This window comes from Saccopteryx bilineata, chromosome 1 (assembly GCF_036850765.1).
Source record: "Saccopteryx bilineata isolate mSacBil1 chromosome 1, mSacBil1_pri_phased_curated, whole genome shotgun sequence".
Lineage (NCBI taxonomy): Eukaryota > Metazoa > Chordata > Mammalia > Chiroptera > Emballonuridae > Saccopteryx > Saccopteryx bilineata.
The window spans coordinates 318,110,678-318,128,763 of NC_089490.1; the positions used below are offsets into that span (position 1 = coordinate 318,110,678).

The 18,086-nt window shown below is 38.4% G+C and overlaps 1 protein-coding gene across 12 annotated transcripts in view; it reads right to left on the reverse strand.

The window, feature by feature from the left end:
- YAP1 (Yes1 associated transcriptional regulator) overlaps positions 1 to 18,086 on the reverse strand; it is a 127,367-nt gene that overhangs the window by 40,217 nt on the left and 69,064 nt on the right. For 4 of the 12 annotated variants that reach the window (XM_066247835.1, XM_066247809.1, XM_066247855.1 and 1 more), the window contains exon 4: positions 3,577 to 3,696. The exons of 4 other annotated variants lie outside the window; for them this stretch is intronic. In XM_066247835.1, coding sequence (XP_066103932.1) covers positions 3,577 to 3,696 — 120 coding nt within the window. The remainder of the gene's footprint in view (positions 1 to 3,576; positions 3,697 to 18,086) is intronic. 4 more of the 12 variants (XM_066247845.1, XM_066247813.1, XM_066247864.1 and 1 more) reach the window with 1 other exon arrangement.

Here is an 18,086-nt window from a genome sequence, read left to right on the forward strand (position 1 = left end):
TTAAAAATCAGTTCATTGATTTATTATTTTGATTTAGATATCTCATTCTGAAGAATACGAATTATAATTAGTTTGGTTTTTTTTTACAGAGACAGAGAGAGGGATAGACAGGGACAGACAGACAGGAACGGAGAGAGATGAGAAGCATCAATCATCAGTTTTTTGTTTGGATACCTTAGTTGTTCATTGATTGCTTTCTCATATGTGCCCTGACCGTGGGACTTCAACAGACCGAGTAACCCCTTGCTCGAGCCAGCGACCTTGGGTCCAAACTGGTGAGCTTTGCTCAAACCAGATGAACCCGTGCTCAGACTGGCGACCTCGGGATCTTGAACCTGGGTCTTCTGCGTCCCAGTCCAATGCTCTATCCACTGCGCCACCACCTGGTCAGGCTATAATTAGTTTTCATTAGGGCTTTTACTGAAAAATATTCATGTGACTATATCATATAAAACAACAATTCTACAATGTCTAAGAAAATGTTTAAACTTGAGATTCCATGTTTGCAAGTGTAAAATGTCTAGAAAAAAAGAACATTTATATAAAATAATGTAATGGCCTGCATAACACTGAAGCATCAATTTTCTTTACTAGAAGTTAAGAAACAGTCCTAATATGATTCCTTAAGAACAACAAGTAAACAAAAGTCTTCCTTTTTTCAAAGCCAATAAATATCAGCAAGTCCTTATTACCATTGGGTGTTACTTCATAATTTTTTATAAATAAATCTCTCTAGAATAATATAAATGTCAAAGATATGTTGTTTTTAAATGTTAAAGAACAAAAAAATCAGATAAAAAATAACCAATCTACAACAAGTTATTTTAATTTCCTGAAAATATATAGTTAATTTATAAACTTCACGTGGGATGTGAAAAACTGATAAATTGTTGTAAATATAATCTAAAGCATCTGATAAATAGAAACATAAAAAAGACTCGTGTTTGAAGGAGTTGAGTGATTTAGTTAAGCTTATACAGAGGTGTATCTTACATTCAAAAATGTCAAAAGACATAGGTCAACTTGATCTAAGCTAAGAATTGGTAAATATTTTAATATAGATTTGGGGTATTATAGGAAAGCAAACTCCAAAAACCATAAAAGCAACAACCTACCATTTGTTTGTGTCTGAATGGCTCAAAAGGTCAGAAAGGGGATAGTTTACATTTTTTTTGGCAGAGATAAAACACAATCCACTATAGAACTTCAGAATTCAAGGAAAACTCCTTCAAATCCAGCAGCTAACAGCTTGTCTCTATTCGCTGTCACTTTTAGATCAGAGAAACCCACACTTTTTTTTTCTTTCCTGCCCCCCTTCAGTTACACTTGAGCTCTCTGACTGAAAAGGTCTGGAACGGATTAAAAGTCAGGCTACAAAATGAAAAGCTTTGGCATGTTGTCAAGCCTGTCTGGAATACACATCCACAGTGGGCCCAAAAAGGGAAACTAAAGGCAATAAGAAAATTTTATGAAACTTTTTTTTCTTTTGCATATCTCATTGTATGTTTGTGTGTACATATGTGTTGCAGGAAGAATTTTTGTACTTTCTCTCATTTAAAACAAAAGACCAAGCTGTGTGTGTAATTAATGGATCTACTTAAGCTCACAGCCAAGTTGTTTTATTCACTGTTTTAACTGAATATACTTAAAACAACAACAACCCAGCTTTGTTTCAATACTTGATTCAGCAGTTAGCTAAGAGTTAATCATCATCTTTCATAACCTTATGCTGGGGGAGGGGGTATAAAAATACTCACAGTACCATTTTAAAAAGTTTCCAAAACAAGGACAAATTGAATTCATTAAAGCTGATTTAAGGAAACATGGCTGTTATCGTTCCAGTCCATACAAATGGCAACATTTATTAAATTCTCTACCTTACTTGGTTTCCTGTTTCAACCACAAGGGCTTATTTAAGAATTAAATAGAATCTGAAGTTGCAAATTATTAACATGCCACGTAACTTTTTAAACACCCAAATGGGTCTTGAAGCTCAAAAGGGTAGCATTTAAGCCAAGCCGAATATCTGTCAAAATGACAGTCTCTGCCCTGATCCCACCTTTGACTTTACTTGAATAAGGGGTGCAATCCATAAAGCCAATCAGTCAGTTTAGGGCAAACCCGAATACTGGGGTTATTTAAAGGTATATCTAAAGACATAAAGACACAGGAGAACTGGTCATAATGTTCCTGACAGGGACGTTATTTCACCCAACGAGCTCTGGGTCATTTTCTCTTTTCCCCCCGGATTGTGTTTTGATGGCATTCACAGAGTTAATTCCTCTTTCCCATACGGCCCCAGTTGTTGTTGGGTCAACCCCTGTAAAGCTTCAAAGGCTCCGTGTCCCCTCAGTCTGACCTACTCAGTGATCTGCACATTGTTTTCATTTAGCTGCATTCAGTCCAAGACGAAAACTTTGAAACCACAATGGTCTGCTCCTTTTTAGAGTCATTTTTCCATGGCTTTGGAAAAATATTTCAGAAACCTAACTGGAGAAACTGAAAACAGTGAAAAAAAATTGGGTAAAAAAGCATTAAAGGGACTGTACATACTATTATCAAGATGGTCATATTTGGGGGAGGAGTACTCCTTTGTGCAAATTGGTGATTTAGTCATGTGATTTGGAAAGAAAAAATGGCTTTGCTTTTTGTTTTCTAAATGTAAAACAAAGAAAAGGACATTTACTTTAAAAAATAAAAATAAAAAATAGCTCTGGTCGGTTGGCTCGGCGGTAGAGTATTGGCCCGGCATGTTCAAGTCCTGGGTTCGATTCTGATCTGGGCACACAGGAGAAATGACCATTTGCTTCTCCCCCTCAAACCCCTACCTCTCTCTCTTTCTTCCCTTCCCACAGCCCTGGCTCAAATGGTTCAAGCAAAGTTGGCCCTGGGCGCTGAGAATGGCTCCATGGCCTTGCCTTAGGTACTAAAATAGCTAGCTGCTGGGAACAGAGCAGCGGCCCAGATGGGCAGAGCATTGCTTGGTAGGGGGCTTGCCAGGTGGATGCAGGAGTCTGTCTCTGCCTCCTTGCCTCTCACTACTTAATAATTTAAAAAAAGAGAAAATATAGCCAGAAGAGAAGGAAATAAAGCATTGGTCTTACTTCTAGTGTGACAGGGTCCCCCCCACTTTTAGGACAGAAAACAGTACAATACCCAGGCCACAAGATGCTCTCTGAAATTAAGCATAACCAGACACCAAGTCACTGACAAAAGCTGGTATCCCAGGTTTTAGATGCTGCAAAACAGCCTATTATTGTAGTTAAAAAGATCATTTTAAACAAATCACTTTGCCTCCCAAAAATGTGAAAGGAAAAATGATTCTGGTTAGTCAGCCACCATAATATTCCCCCAGTCCCATCCCAGAGGGTCTAAGCTAAAGAGCTGATTTAGACTTGAATGTCTCAAGTTTAAAGTAAAAGGTATAAAAAGTTATAAAAAATAGTACTGGAAAAGTTGGGTGGGCAATCATTTCTTAATACTATAAAGCAATGCAATTTTATTTAAATGCACCTTCCCAAAATCACATACAAAAAAATAGTAATGAAAAATATCTAGAAAGGTTTTGAGATGAACCTTTACCAAAACGAGGGTCAAGCCTTGGGTCTAGCCAAGAGGTGGTCTTGTTCTTATGGTTTATATAGTAAATTTCTCCATCCTGAGTCATGGCTTGTTCCCATCCATCAGGAAGAGGACCTATAAATACAGAAAAAAAAAAATCACAGTTGGTGGTACACCTAAAAAAAAGTGGGAGGGGTACTAATTTAAAAAGAAATACATCTTGACATAAAACAGCTCATTAAAACAAAATTAACCATGTATTCAGAGAAGAAAGGTAAACCTATATATACCAAGATTCTTCTCCACTTAAAAAGAAACTACCAAATAAAATCTACATCCCCAAAGACACAGATGAAAAAAAAAAGGTCAAATTTTCAAAAAATCTTTTTGGAAGTCATTACCAAATAATAATTATTACTGTTAACACAAGACATGAACTGCACAGCTCCGGTGCTACCCCCTTGTCCCTGCTCCCAATCCGGTTTTGTGACAGTACCTTCCCTAGGGAATCCAAGGTTCTTTAATAAATACATGCAAGTGTTTTCAGAACATCTAAAGTATCATAAACATTCTGTTTAATATAAAGCACACTTAAGCTAAGCCTGCCAAGCTCCATTTATTTCCACTATTTATGTGACAGGCATGCAGCAAGAAAACTTAAATAGAAAAAACTATAGTTCAAAACAAGTTTAGTTTTATACATAGTTCAAAAGTTGCTAGGAAGTGGGAGCTACGGTTGGGGAGCTGAAGTTTGTCAGATTTTGAAACAGGCAGGTAAGTGCTATAACTGTGGAAAGGCAGATTTGTCAGGAAGAAGCTGTGGAGTGAGGGAACAACATCTGGAAGATGGGACTCAAGAATAGAGCAAACCTAAGATTATTCTCTTCATAAGGGTATGGAGGTTAGACAATTGCTTTCTCTTTTCAAATAGCTATGAAAAGAGAGACCCACAATAAACTACTAAATTCAACCATATTTCCTCCTCAATTCTTTTTCTCCCCCACATCCCCCCTTCCACTTCCCATCTCCACCAGGAGTCGAGAGGCAAGTGTAAATCGGAAATTGAGTCCGAATGAATGCCTACAATTTTTCCATCTGTAGACCAACATCAATTAAGTGTTTCCTGTGTTCCAGTTACCGTTTTAAGCATATTAAATACATTGACTCTTTTAATCCTAACAGCAATCAATGATAAACGAACAGTATTATCTCCATTTTTTTTTTTTCTGAAGCTGGAAGTGGGGAGAGACAGTCAGACAGACTCCCGCATACGCCCGACCGGGATCCACCCGGCACACCCACCAGGGGTGATGCTCTGCCCCTCCGGGGTGTCGCTCTGCCGTGACCAGAGCCACTCTAGCGCCTGGGGCAGAGGCCAAGGAGCCATCCCCAGCGCCCGGGCCATCTCTGCTCCAATGGAGCCTTGGCTGCGGGAGGGGAAGAGAGAGACAGAGAGGAAGGAGGGGGAGGGGGTGGAGAAGCAAATGGGCGCTTCTCCTATGTGCCCTGGCTGGGAATCGAACCCAGGTCCCCAGCACGCCAAGCCGACGCTCTACCTCTGAGCCAACCGGCCAGGGCCTATCTCCATTTTAATGAGGAAACTGAAGAAGAGTGGTTCAGCCAGGTACAGCAACCTCACAAAGCTAGTTGGTGTCCAAGTGATACTCAAACTACATTTCTTTTTATTCGTGTTCCACATCTAAGACCAGAGACTGAGTATGCTTCCTATGCAAAAACAGAACAAGTTCCTTCTTTCTACGCTGGCAGTCCGACAGACTTATGAGTGATGCTGAATAAGTAACTTTGGTTAAACACACCATTCATACAAGCCCATGGGACTCAAAGCCCTTATTCTCGGTCAGTTTTATTTGTATGAGCAACAGACCCATTTGCTACTAGACTATTACCAAAGGCCTATGATGACTGGGGGAGGAGGGAGTTAGGGGGCAGAATCCTGTTAGGAAACAGATACATGAAATCCTAGAGAAGCCACTAGGGGAAGACCTTCCTCCAGACCTGGATGAGGAGTTCTGTACACAATGCTAAGCAAGTCCAGAGTTAGAATTTGCTGAAAGAGACCCCATGTTTACTGAAAGGTGAGTAGAAGCAAACTTGTTTAACACATAAATCAAACCCCTTTTCTCAGACCTTTCACTGTCACTTTGGGCTCTATTTCCCCACCAGGAAGACAGAACCTCCAACACTGACTACTAATGGTTATTACCTTTAATTATGAAAATGGCTCAATTGTAAAATGCTTTTGAAAAAAACAACTAAAATTTTAAGTTCTTAAAGATACGCTGACAAGTCAGAAGCAGTCATGGGGTGCCTTTTAAAGCCTCAGCTCAACAATCCCTAGAGATATCATTACAGCCTCCAAACCTGCCTGAATATACAAATTCCTACCCATTTCTAAAAAGCACTATCACTTTCCACCTTAGCCATAAGAGTTAGAACCAAGAGTAGTATCTTAAATACAAATAAACCTTCCCTATCTGCTCAGCCACTGTAGCCTGTAAATTCCAGTTACATTCTCCCAGCTTGATTTGTTCCAGTCCGTCTCTGAGAACCCAGCCATCAGTAGACAGCAGCTCTTTCTCCATCTGGCTATCTCATCACCTTCCTTGGCACCTGACTTCTCATCTCCTCCCCCCATGCCAGTGTCTTCTATCAAACACCACCAGTGTTTTCTTCTTACAATATTACCTATCCAACTTTTATGTCACTCACTGCCTTTAAAAACATTTCCCTCAAAAAGAAAGTACCAGCTGGACTCTTTTTTCTTAAGAAGTCTTCTTCACACAACCAATTCCTACTCCCACTCCACCTTTTCCCAAAACCAGGGCACCTCCTTGTACATGAGCATTCTGCTCCACTCCTTATAAAGGTCTTCATCCTGCAAGAGAAGGAGCTCAGGTGTCACCTTTTAAATTCAGTCTTGGCTGACTATCCCGCACAAAGCTATTAGTTTCCTCTTCTGCTCTGTGTTAACATTTAACAAATAGAGCTGTAATTAGTTGTTTATATGTCTCCTCCTGGCAATGACCAGGTCACTCATATTGTAACTTTTAGGCTAGTATCTGAGTAATTGCTCAATAAACATTTAATGGAAGAATGAATGTCCTGCCTTTTAATACTTTGAACTTTCTATAAATAAGCTTAAAATCATGTAGTATATAATTTTCAATTAATGTTTATAAACAGAATATGTGAATGTCATTAATCCAGTGTCTTTTACTTCTTAAACTTTGTGTTCATAAATGTATTCATTTTTAACATTTAAAAAACTTTAAAGAAATGCATAATGGAAAAAGCCTACTTCCTACAGAAAAAAACTAAACAACTTTAGTTTTTGTGATAGGTCTGCATTTTTCTTGTGCACAGTACACAACATATGCATATCCACTGATGTCATGCTCTACCTATACCATACTTGCTTTTATTCACTTAATATAGCACGAGTATCTTTTCACACAACACATAACACTCTGTTTATTTGAGAGAGAAAAAAAAGGAGAAGAAGAGAGAGAGAGGGAAAAATCTATTTGTTCTTTCACTTATTCTTGCTGTCATTGACTGCCTTTTTAAATATCCCTTACCGGGGACCGACCTGCAACCTTGGTATGTCAGATGACACTTGAATCAACTGAGCTACCTGTCCAGGGCTGGTCTCTCATTATTTTTAATGGCTTCATAGATCTTACTGTATGGATATGTTTGAATTCTTTTATCCCCTTTTCCAGATTTGAATATGAGAGTTGTTTCTAAATTTTGGGGCTGCTATAAATAATCCCTAGGGTTGCCAAAGGGAGCAGCATCTCTACCACTCCCAGCTCCATGACTACCATCACACAGTGGTGACATCACATCTAAACCTCCAAAGTGGCTCTGTGTGCTAGGCACTGCCTGTGTTCCTATCATACAGATGAAACACCAGGACATTCACGGACGTAACTTGCCCAAGGTAAAGATTTGAACCCAGGCAGTTTGACTTAAACCATAGAATACTCTGCTTCCCAAAGATATACATTCCCCAAAACTTATGTGGATGTTTCCATACATTAAATTCAAATCATTAAATGTAAATTCCATACATACATAAATTCAAAGTGGAACACTGACTTCATCCCTTTATATACAAGTTTAAATCATTAAGTATTTATCATTTAAATCATATATCAAATATTTATCATATATAAGTCATTAAGTATTCAGTATTTCAGTAAAAACAGTAGACTTCAAATATTAAGTTCAGGAAAATTTTCGCCAATACTTTTCTTATAGACCATAAACAATAAAAAGCAAACCTCTAAATGCACTAACTTTAGAAATGTATAAAGGAGAAACAAACCCAAGTACAAATAAACAGCGTAGCAAGTGTTGCCTGTTTTCCACCATATTTCTAATTAAAGAATTAAATAACGTGCAAATGAAATAGAGTATGTACCATGTAATTAATTTTATAAGCACTCAAATTTACATATATCAGGAAAGACTGCTTTATATATTCATTTATGTCTTTCATTTAACACTAGTAAAAATATGGTGTTGGCCATACAGTTTATAATACAGTTGTAATATAAATAATACAATCAATAATAATAAAAGAATAAACTGTTTCTCACAACTGTAAACCTACTTTTGCCCAACCCTGTGTAATGTTATTGAAAGAGATGGTCCAAAATTGGATGTTTTCTTTATACACAAAGAAAGGTATGGCTCAAAGGCAAAGGAGTAAATGAGGAAAGATTACTTTTTATTTTTTAATAGCTTTAAACCACAACCAAATCCTCAGTATTACAAAAAGAAAACTAAAAAGAAATCCTCAACTTTAAATGTGAATTCTGTTGGTGGGACTGTAAAGTAGTACAACCATTATGGAGGAAAGTATGGTGGTTTCTCAAAAAACTGCAAATAGAACTACCTTATGACCCAGCAATCCCTCTACTGGGTATATACCCCAAAACCTCAGAAACATTGATACGTGAAGACACATGTAGCCCCATGTTCATTGCAGCACTGTTCACAGTGGCCAAGACATGGAAACAACCAAAAAACCCTTCAATAGAAGACTGGATAAAGAAGATGTGGCACATATACACTATGGAATACTACTCAGCCATAAGAAATGATGACATCAGATCATTTACAGCAAAATGGTGGGATCTTGATAACATTATAAGGAGTGAAATAAGTAAATCAGAAAAAAACAAGAACTACATGATTCCATACATTGGTGGAACATAAAAATGAGACTAAGAGACATGGACAAGAGTGTGGTGGTTACCAAGGGTGGAGGGGGGAGGGAGGACATGGGAGGGAGAGAGGGAGAGAGTTAGGGGGAGGGGGAGGGGCACAGAGAACTAGATAGAGGGTGACGGAGGACAATCTGACTTTGGGCGAGGGGTTTGCAACATAATTTGATGACAAAATAACCTAGACATGTTTTCTTTGAATATATGTACCCTGATTTATTAATGTCATCCCATTACCGTTAATAAAAATTTATAAAAAAAATAAATAAATAAATAAATAAATGTGAATTAAATAAAACAATACAGGTCTGGGCTTTATTCACCAGAAAACTTTTTTTTTAACTTAAATAGTTCTTAAAAGAAATTCAATGACAATACTAAATAAACATGTTAAATTAAGCTAACTGTTGAATAACCACGAAAAGCAGAAAAAACAAGAGTGACACATTTTCTGAATCACCAAGTTGCACAGGCCACTGAAAGTCTGATTTGAGCATCTGTTTGGGCTACAGTGAAGAATGGAATAAAGTCAGAAGTTCAAGGGGCAGTCTGGGCTTCCCAAAAAACTAAATTTATAAGGAGACCAAAAGGATCAATGCCTTTGGAATTCAATCTATATTCCAGTTTTAGTGTGTCATGAATATAGAGTAGTAAAATGCAGTAAATGTAAGTAGCAATATTTTATTTATAAAAGATGATCTAAAACAGTGGCTCTCAAACTTCAGTAGGTATCAGTCAAGTGGAGCGCTTGTTAAAAAAGAACTCCGATGCTTAGAATTCTAATTCCATCCGTTGGTTAGGGATTTGGCCTAAATAGTCTCATAATGTTGATGCTTCAGTCTAAGGAACTCACTGAGAACCACTGACCTAACATACTGAGAACTCTTCAACTGGTTCAGAACTGCTTCTTGAATCGATTGAGCTTACAGTGTGTGTTTTCCTCCAGACTCGACTATGACATACCTGAACAGATCCATTCGATTGTCTAGCAGAGTGCCTGCTCCTCCGAAAGGACAGGAATAAATGCTGGCTGAAGTTAACACAATCAAAATGAAATTCAATTAAAATCCCTTCTTTATACACTGCTCACAAAAATTAAGAGGATCAGGGAATGTGCAGATACTCCAGTACTTTCAGCCTTGTGTATGGTACATTTTCACCAATGAAATTAAAGTTGGTTTTGCATCTCTTTTGCGTAATTGAACAACTCTGACTTGTTCGCTTTTCTGATGTTCTTGTTTAATAAAAAAAAAGTCAAATGCTTCTTTTTTTATCACTTCATATTCATTTTGAAATATCCCGTAATTTTTGTGAGCAGTATATTTGGAAAACAAAATATTGTTTTATTCTTTCCATGTAAATTCAATTCCTCCATTAGTTGGTACCATGCAAACTGAAGGCACTGGGATAGAGCAAATTCTTTTATTCAGGAAGTCTCTATTGAGCCCCTACAACATTCAGGCAGCATTTCAGGCCCTGGAGACAGCAATAAGCAAAACAGTCCATTTCATGGAACATATGTTCTAGCCAGTAAGACAAACAAGTATGTACAATACAATACTGGCTAATGATCAGTGCACTGAAAACGGGGACAAAGTAGCATAAATGGAAGAAAAAAAAAGAAAATGGTCTTTAGAAATGTGAACTAATAATGGCTGACTTTAAAAGCTGAGACCCCCACACAATCCAAGTCCAAGCATGTGATCTGGGGCATGGCATTCCAGTTAGGTGAAACACCAGAGAAGCCAGTATGGAGGGGACAGATAAGCAAGAAATGAGGTACAGTGGCCCTTTTTATTTTTATCATCCAGACTCAAAAAGAAAACCTCCCGTCATTCCTACCAATAAAAGACTGAGTGGGCCATACCTGCAGGGAAATTGTTCATACGAAAGGGTAATACTAATTTCTCCAAATTCATGGACAAGTCAAATAAAGAAGACAATAACAATTCCATTAGTTAGAACCAAGACAATAAACACTTCCATTCCATAGCACATTTACATACAGTTAAATTAGTCCTTTAGACATGCGAAAGATTAGGGAGTTTTTCAAGGCTTGGAGTATCATGCCTGACTGCCACACCAAAACAAAGTCTTTTTGGGAAAGGATTAAAAAAAAAAAAATGACCCTGAATCAAGACTGCAGTGAGAAAGAGGCCAGCATCTCAATGATATTTAAGAGGGTGAGACATATGAATTAGGATAAGCAAAAGAGACTGGTAGGCTACCACTAAATTTATTCATAAATTAAAAATAACCTGTTTTGGGGGAAAATGAGTTTTATACTGGTTGAATGAAAACTTATCTACTAAGTGCATACTAATTTCCTTCAGTATTTTAAAAACAAACAAAATACTCCATGTTATAACATTGAAGGTGACTCAACATCAACTTCCTGCTCTTGCCTAAGGCCCCTCTCACATTAGTAATGACTAACAAACCATTTGCAATACTTAAACAAGAAAGTCTTGATTACATCACAAGTTAGTTTATCAACCTCTCTCTCTCACTTGCCCCACAATTCAGGAATAAAGAAGTCACCCCCAGGACACAAAGTTTACTAAACACACCCTGATGAATAGTTCAAAGTACAGGATTATGAAGAAGTAATTTCCTTAGCATGTAAGAGGAGCTGGAAAAGTAGACGCAATAATCTTGTAAAAGTATCTAATTCTGATCAGTGTCAGTTTTTTGCAATTCTGGTCTTTTGTATAAAATATTTTCAATGAATTACAGCAAAACACTGTTTGAAGTTCTTTGTAAGCAAATATTAACTTACTTAACAGTCTCATGGCATTGGTACTATTATTATCCCCACTTTACAGATGAGGTGACCAAGGCACAGAAAAGCTGCCCAAGATCACAGAGCCCAGGGTAGTAAGTGGCAGAGCCGAGATTCAAAACCCAGACAGGTCTAGCTCTCCAGAACCCATGCTCTTAAATACTACACAAAAAGTAGTGTTTTTAAAAATGTTTTCTATTCCTAGAACTTTCATAAAATCTCATAATTTCAGTCATATTCATGTAGATAACTTCTACATCTTTAATCCTTCTGACAGTGTCAACATTGGTCTTCTCCACCAACTGGCTCTCACAAAATATGTCCAAGATTTTGAGTGGGTTTTACTTTAAAATAACAACTGCATCTGTTCCTCAAATAAAACCTCAATGTAGACTTTTACATTGTCATGACTAAATTTTAACAGTAGCCCCCAAATCTTAAGCAACTGCAATATTCAACACTGTATGTGCCCCAAGATCATCTTTCTTCACCCTCCTCTGAAGTAGTTCTCTGACTCAGGGCTCTCCAAAGCCTACAGGAAAAATTCTCAGATCTTTAAAAGGTTATTCAAGGTCCTCTACAGACAGGCATAACATAGCACTGCGTAGGTCCCAGAACCATACCCCGCTAGCTATCAGTAACCCTCCTTATTCAGTCCTCTTGGTCTTTCAAACTCCTCCTCCCCTCTTTAGGACGTCCCTGCAGGAACCCTCTACCTACCCTACTTGCTTTGCTAACACCTACTCATCCCTCCCCAAAGTGAATGCTACTTACTCAAGAGGGTTTTGCCTACGGTTTCCTCTCCTATGCATCGAGTGCTTTCTCTTTACTAAGATGATTCTGTAACATTAGTAATTTAGTAATTCATTCCATGTTAGTCCTCCCAGCTACATGGCTTGTTCACTCCTGTCTTTCTAGTACAGGCAAACCTCATTTTACTGTGCTGCCCAGATGTGTTTTTTGCAAATTAAAGGCAAGACCCTCCACCAGAAAAAAGGTTAGGACTCATTTCACTACAAGTAAAATGGAGTGGAACAGGACATATAGTATGATATATCCGAAGTCTGCTGTACTTATCAGTGTCATAGACTTTCTACTTCCGCAGACATCTCCAAGGCCCCGCTCCTAGCCTGAACTAAATGGAGACATTAGAAACTATCACCAGGTCAGTTTGTGATACTCTGATATGCAGACTTATAATTTTTTAAATACACAGGAACTAAAACATATTCATCTGACTCTTCTGCAGTTTTTGTTTACAAAGGAATTTTCCATAAACATCTAAATTTCGTATACTTCACCCTATAAGCACTAAACAATCCTTCATAAAGTTCTGCCCACATTACTTAAATCTTTAGGTAGATACTATGGAAAATGTCATGTATAGGGAATGTCACTAACATTTTTTGCAGCTTCTGTAAGCTAAACATGGGACAAGTGTGTATAAATACATTTACTGAAGAAAAAGCAGTTTATAAAATCAAGTGTTGGTAAAAGAAATACGATTTCTCATCTGGTTTCCATAGCAACAGAGTTATTCTCAGGGTGAAAATGGACTTAAAACATGCATGCAGTTCTAAGTCACGATCTCAAGCTGTCATTTTAATGTGGGAAACTACAAAGATTACAAATATACTGACAAAAATCTGCTTCAGAGAGATGGCCGGCTCATTTCTTGCTTTTCTCCTCAAGTTCAGGTGTTCTCCTATGTCTTACAAGTGGCTAGCAGATTCTTCTGCCAAACTACTAGAGCAGGGGTCCCCAAACTACAGCCCGTGGGTTGTGTGAGGCCCCCTGAGGCCATTTATCCGGCCCCGGTCACCGCCACACTTCCGGAAGGGGCACCTCTTTCATTGGTGGTCAGTGAGAGGAGCATAGTTCCCATTGAAATACTGGTCAGTTTGTTGATTTAAATTTACTTGTTCTTTATTTTAAATATTGTATTTGTTCCAGTTTTGTTTTTTTACTTTAAAATAAGATATGTGCAATGTGCATAGGGATTTGTTCATAGTTTTTTTTTTTATAGTCCGGCCCTCCAACGGTCTGAGGGACAGTGAACTGGCCCCTGTGTAAAAAGTTTGGGGACCCCTGTACTAGAGCATGCCGATGGACCCAATCCGACAAGGAATAGTGTAGCAGATTGAGACAAAACTAGCCCATACATCTGAAGTGCTTAGGCTGGAATCCTGCACTATACTCACTACCGTACTGTGCCCTGTTGGGCAAACCAGTGTGTTACAAGCATGTTAGGCTTACTAGCTTGTACTTTGCCTGATTGGTGCATGAGCACAGGGCAGCACCACGTGTGTATAGTCTATGTAAGGCTGCAGGTGCCTGCCCTCAGGCGGCAGACTGTGGATTGCAGATTGCCTGCCACCATTGGGAGGGGCCATTTTTGCTACTGTTTGCCGGAGAAGGGGTTCCCCCTTACCCAGCCTGTTTGCTCTTCAGCCCTGAGAAAAAGAAGTGGTTTTCTCTGCCTGCTTGCTCATCCGCTGTTGTGAGACTCTAATAAATGGAATGGCCCAGCATCCCCCGGCTCCCCAGTTCCTTTACTCTCTGCCCAAATCCAATGTGAACATGCATGGCCATGGCCTCCGGCCTTACAGCCCCCAAACAATGTACCCATGCTCCCTTTATAGCAGATGCTTCACTGTATCCTAGTCATTGGCCTCTACCCTCCCTTCCTGCCATCAGGCTCTAGGCTTGGAATAAACACTTCGATTTGTTTCATCTGGTATCCCCAGAGCTAAGCACCACCACTAAATACAAAGTTTGCTGAAATGAAATAAAGAAATTAGCTGTGGCAAGAATACACATGGATCTCGGTCAAGTACCAATTTCTCAGATCCTCAGTTTGTGCTTTTATAAATGACAGATTTTTTGAAAGATAATATTTTGCAGGATTTGTATATTAAATAAGCTCTTATAAAATGATAAAGTGATTCACATGTATTAAGACACTTAGTAAAGGTTTTATTCCAACTGGAAATACTAATAAAAAATAAAAATAATAAAGTAGGTCATTAATGTTTCTATACGTTTGAGTTTAGCATTCTAGAGCAGTGGTCCCCAACCTTTTTTGGGCCACGAACTGGTTTAATGTCAGAAAATATTTTCACGGACCAGCCTTTAGGGTGGGACGAATAAATGTATCACGTGACCGAGACAAGTGTCAAGAGTGAGTCTCAGACGAATGTAACAGAGGGAATCTAGTCATTTTTTAAAAATAAAACATCGTTCAGATTTAAATATAAATAAAACGGAAATAATGTAAGTTATTTATTCTTGGTACCAAATGGCCCACAGACCGGTACCAGTCCACGGCCCGAGGATTGGGGACCCCTGTTCTAAGAGCATTCTATCTCTGTAGTCCAAGAACTAGCAGTATCAGCACCATGTGGAAAGTTATTAGAATCTCAGGTTCCACTCCAGACTAATTAATCAGAATCTGCACTTTACAAATTCCCAGGCAATTCCTCCACACACTACACATTGAGAACCACTAATCTAGAAAACAGAAAACTAGTAAGGTTAGCTTGTTTTATTAAACTCCTTTATAAAAGTATACCCACCCGTTGATTCAATCTTGACCAGTACAGCAAAAGACCATTTCAATGGGATAGTTGGCTTTAAAAAAGATCACCTTTGATGCTTTATAAATAAATGTCAATATAATTTTAGCCTTATGTTAAACACTAGAAAAGACTGCATAGTTAAAACTGTAAAAGGGCTTAGATTCAGACAGATCCTGGTTCAAATCTTGGATCCAATATTTATTAGTCATTTAATCTTGGGCAAGTCCCTTAATCTGCTTGATGATCACTTTCCTTATGTAGAAAATGGAGATGAATACTCTTCTCAATTAATTGTTCAGAAGACTAAAGGAGAAAATGTGTTTAATACAGGGCAGGGTTTACAATAGGTACTTTTTAAAAATCAGTTTCTACTCTTTCCTGGAATAGTTCTGCCATTTTATTGCAGTAATATATTTAAATTGCAAAACTCATGTAAAGGAAGGCAGGTTTATGAAAAAATACACCTAGGCCTCAAACATGAAAGGATAAGCTAACAAAACCAGGGAACCTGTAGAAGGTTTTCCCTCCCATAGGGGAAGGACCCTAGAGAAGAATCATATTTTTGGTGATCTCCCAACTTTTTCATTATAAAGCTCAAGCTTCTTATTTGATCACAAAAACATTTTCTGTGAATGCCTTCAGTCTCACCTCTCCTCCATTCCACTCTATACAGTGCTGGGGTTTTAGGCCTCAGTACTCTCTCACATACTGACTATGACCTTTACTTCCCCTTTCTTCAGAAAACTCAATTCCTACTCATCTACGAAAATTCAGGTCTTAAATCCAACCACTTCTCACCATTTCCACCTCTACTACCTTGGTCCATCCTTTCCTCTGAATTACTGCAACTGGCCCCTAACTACTCTCCCGACATTTAAAACATTAGGCCCTGGACAGTTGGCTCAGTGTTCGAGCATCAGCCCAGTGTGTGGAAGTCCCAGGTTCAATTCCCGGCCAGGGCACACAAGAGAAGTGCCCATCTGCTTCTCCACCCTTCCCCCTCTCCTTTCTCTTTATCTTTCTCTTCCCCTCCCACAACCAAGGCTCCATTGGAGCAAAGTTGGCCCAGGTGCTGAGGATGGCTCCATGGCCTCTGCCTCAGGCGCTAGAATGGCTCCGGCCATAAGGGAGCAACGCCCCAGATGGGCAGAGCATCGCCTCCTGGTGGGCTTGCCGGGTGGATTCTGGTCTGGTGCATGCGGGAGTCTGTCTGCCCCTCCCTCCGCTTCTTACTTCAGAAAAATAACCCCACCCAAAAATAAATAAAAATAAAACACACTCAGATTATACTGCTGGCATGTTTAAAACCTACAAGTCTCTGCATAATATGGCTTCCATGCTAACTTTCACCAACTCTGTTATAGCTGCAGTGGCCTCTGCTGTTCCCCAACATGCCTCAGTACCTTTGAACTGCCTGTTGTGTTATGCACGGAACATTCCTCCCCTTTCCCCCAGATATCTGCATGACAGTTCATTGAGATCTCTGCTCAAGGCATCAATTACAGAGGTCTTTACTTTAGTTTATTTGAAATATATCCCTTTAACAGGTTAGGTTTATTTTTCTCTTTCTATTTTAACTATCTGACATGTATACTTGTTTATATTCTATATTCTCTTGATTTAAAATAGTGCCTGGCACATATTAAGCATTTAGTATTTGTTGAGGGAATAAATGAACCAGTGGCTTTTTAAAGATGTCTTCTCTACTCTCCCAACTACTGATTCCATATTCTCTCTCTACTTTCTCAGTACTTGATATTGTCATACATCTATTGTTACAATTATATGGGGAAAAACTTTTAACTTGATTCTTCAATCCCCAATCCCCATGGTCTTTACAGTACCTTGTACAAAGTAGCGCATTTTCGTGGAATAAATGATTTAGAAAGGGAACACTTCAATTGACTCAAGGTAAAACTATGAGACTTTGTGAAAAATCATTTCTGTGTTTGCCTTTTATAGCTGAATGAACTTCCTAGAGAAAAAGGCCAAGTATAAGCTCAAGAGAACTTTCTAATATGCAACTTTGCAAACTTTCTTCAGTGCAACTTGAGTCTTTTAAATTTTAACTTAATAGCTTAGAGTTTTAGTACATTGATAAAAGATTAGCTTTCCATTAAGCTCATTTAGACTTCACGATGTTCAAATATAGCCTGACCAGGTGGTGGCACAGTGGATAGAGTATCAGACTAGGACACTGAAGACCCAGATTCAAAACGCCAAGGTTGCTGGCTTGGGTATGGGGCCATAGACATGACCCCATAGTCACTGGCTTGAACAAGGTGTCACTGGCTCAGCTGGAAGCCCCTGGTCAAGGCACATATGAGCAAGCAATCAATGAACTACTAAGGTGCCACAACTATGAGTTGATGCTGTCTGTCCCTCTCTCAGTCTTTTAAAAAAAAGGAAGAAAAAGAAAGTTGAAATATAGCAATGAACTTCTGTTAAAATTTTAACCTAAAGTAAGTAGGTTTTACTATCGTCTTACCTTATTGACATCAAAAGAAAATATTTTGGAAAACTGTCTATTATTGCAGGATTTTTTTCATTTCACTGATGCTGCCTATATATGGTAGTCTATGAATATAATTTTTAAAGAATTAGCATCTCAATCTTTCACACAAATATTCCTCTTATGAGTCATACAGCTATTATAGCAATAGTGTAACCAGAAGGATTTAGAAATCGGTGGGAAAGACAAAAATAATATTCTAACACTTATCAAGAGAATAAAACAGGCATTTATTTGGTTCTTAAATGTACACAAATTGTAGTCTCTTTCTTTTCTCTCTATTGCAAACCAAAGTTTTCAAAATTCCACAAATAGTCACAGAAGAAAAGTTGAACAGGGACACTTCTAGGATCACTAATAACTTATTTTTACTAAAAGAGCTGGCAGTAATGATTCTA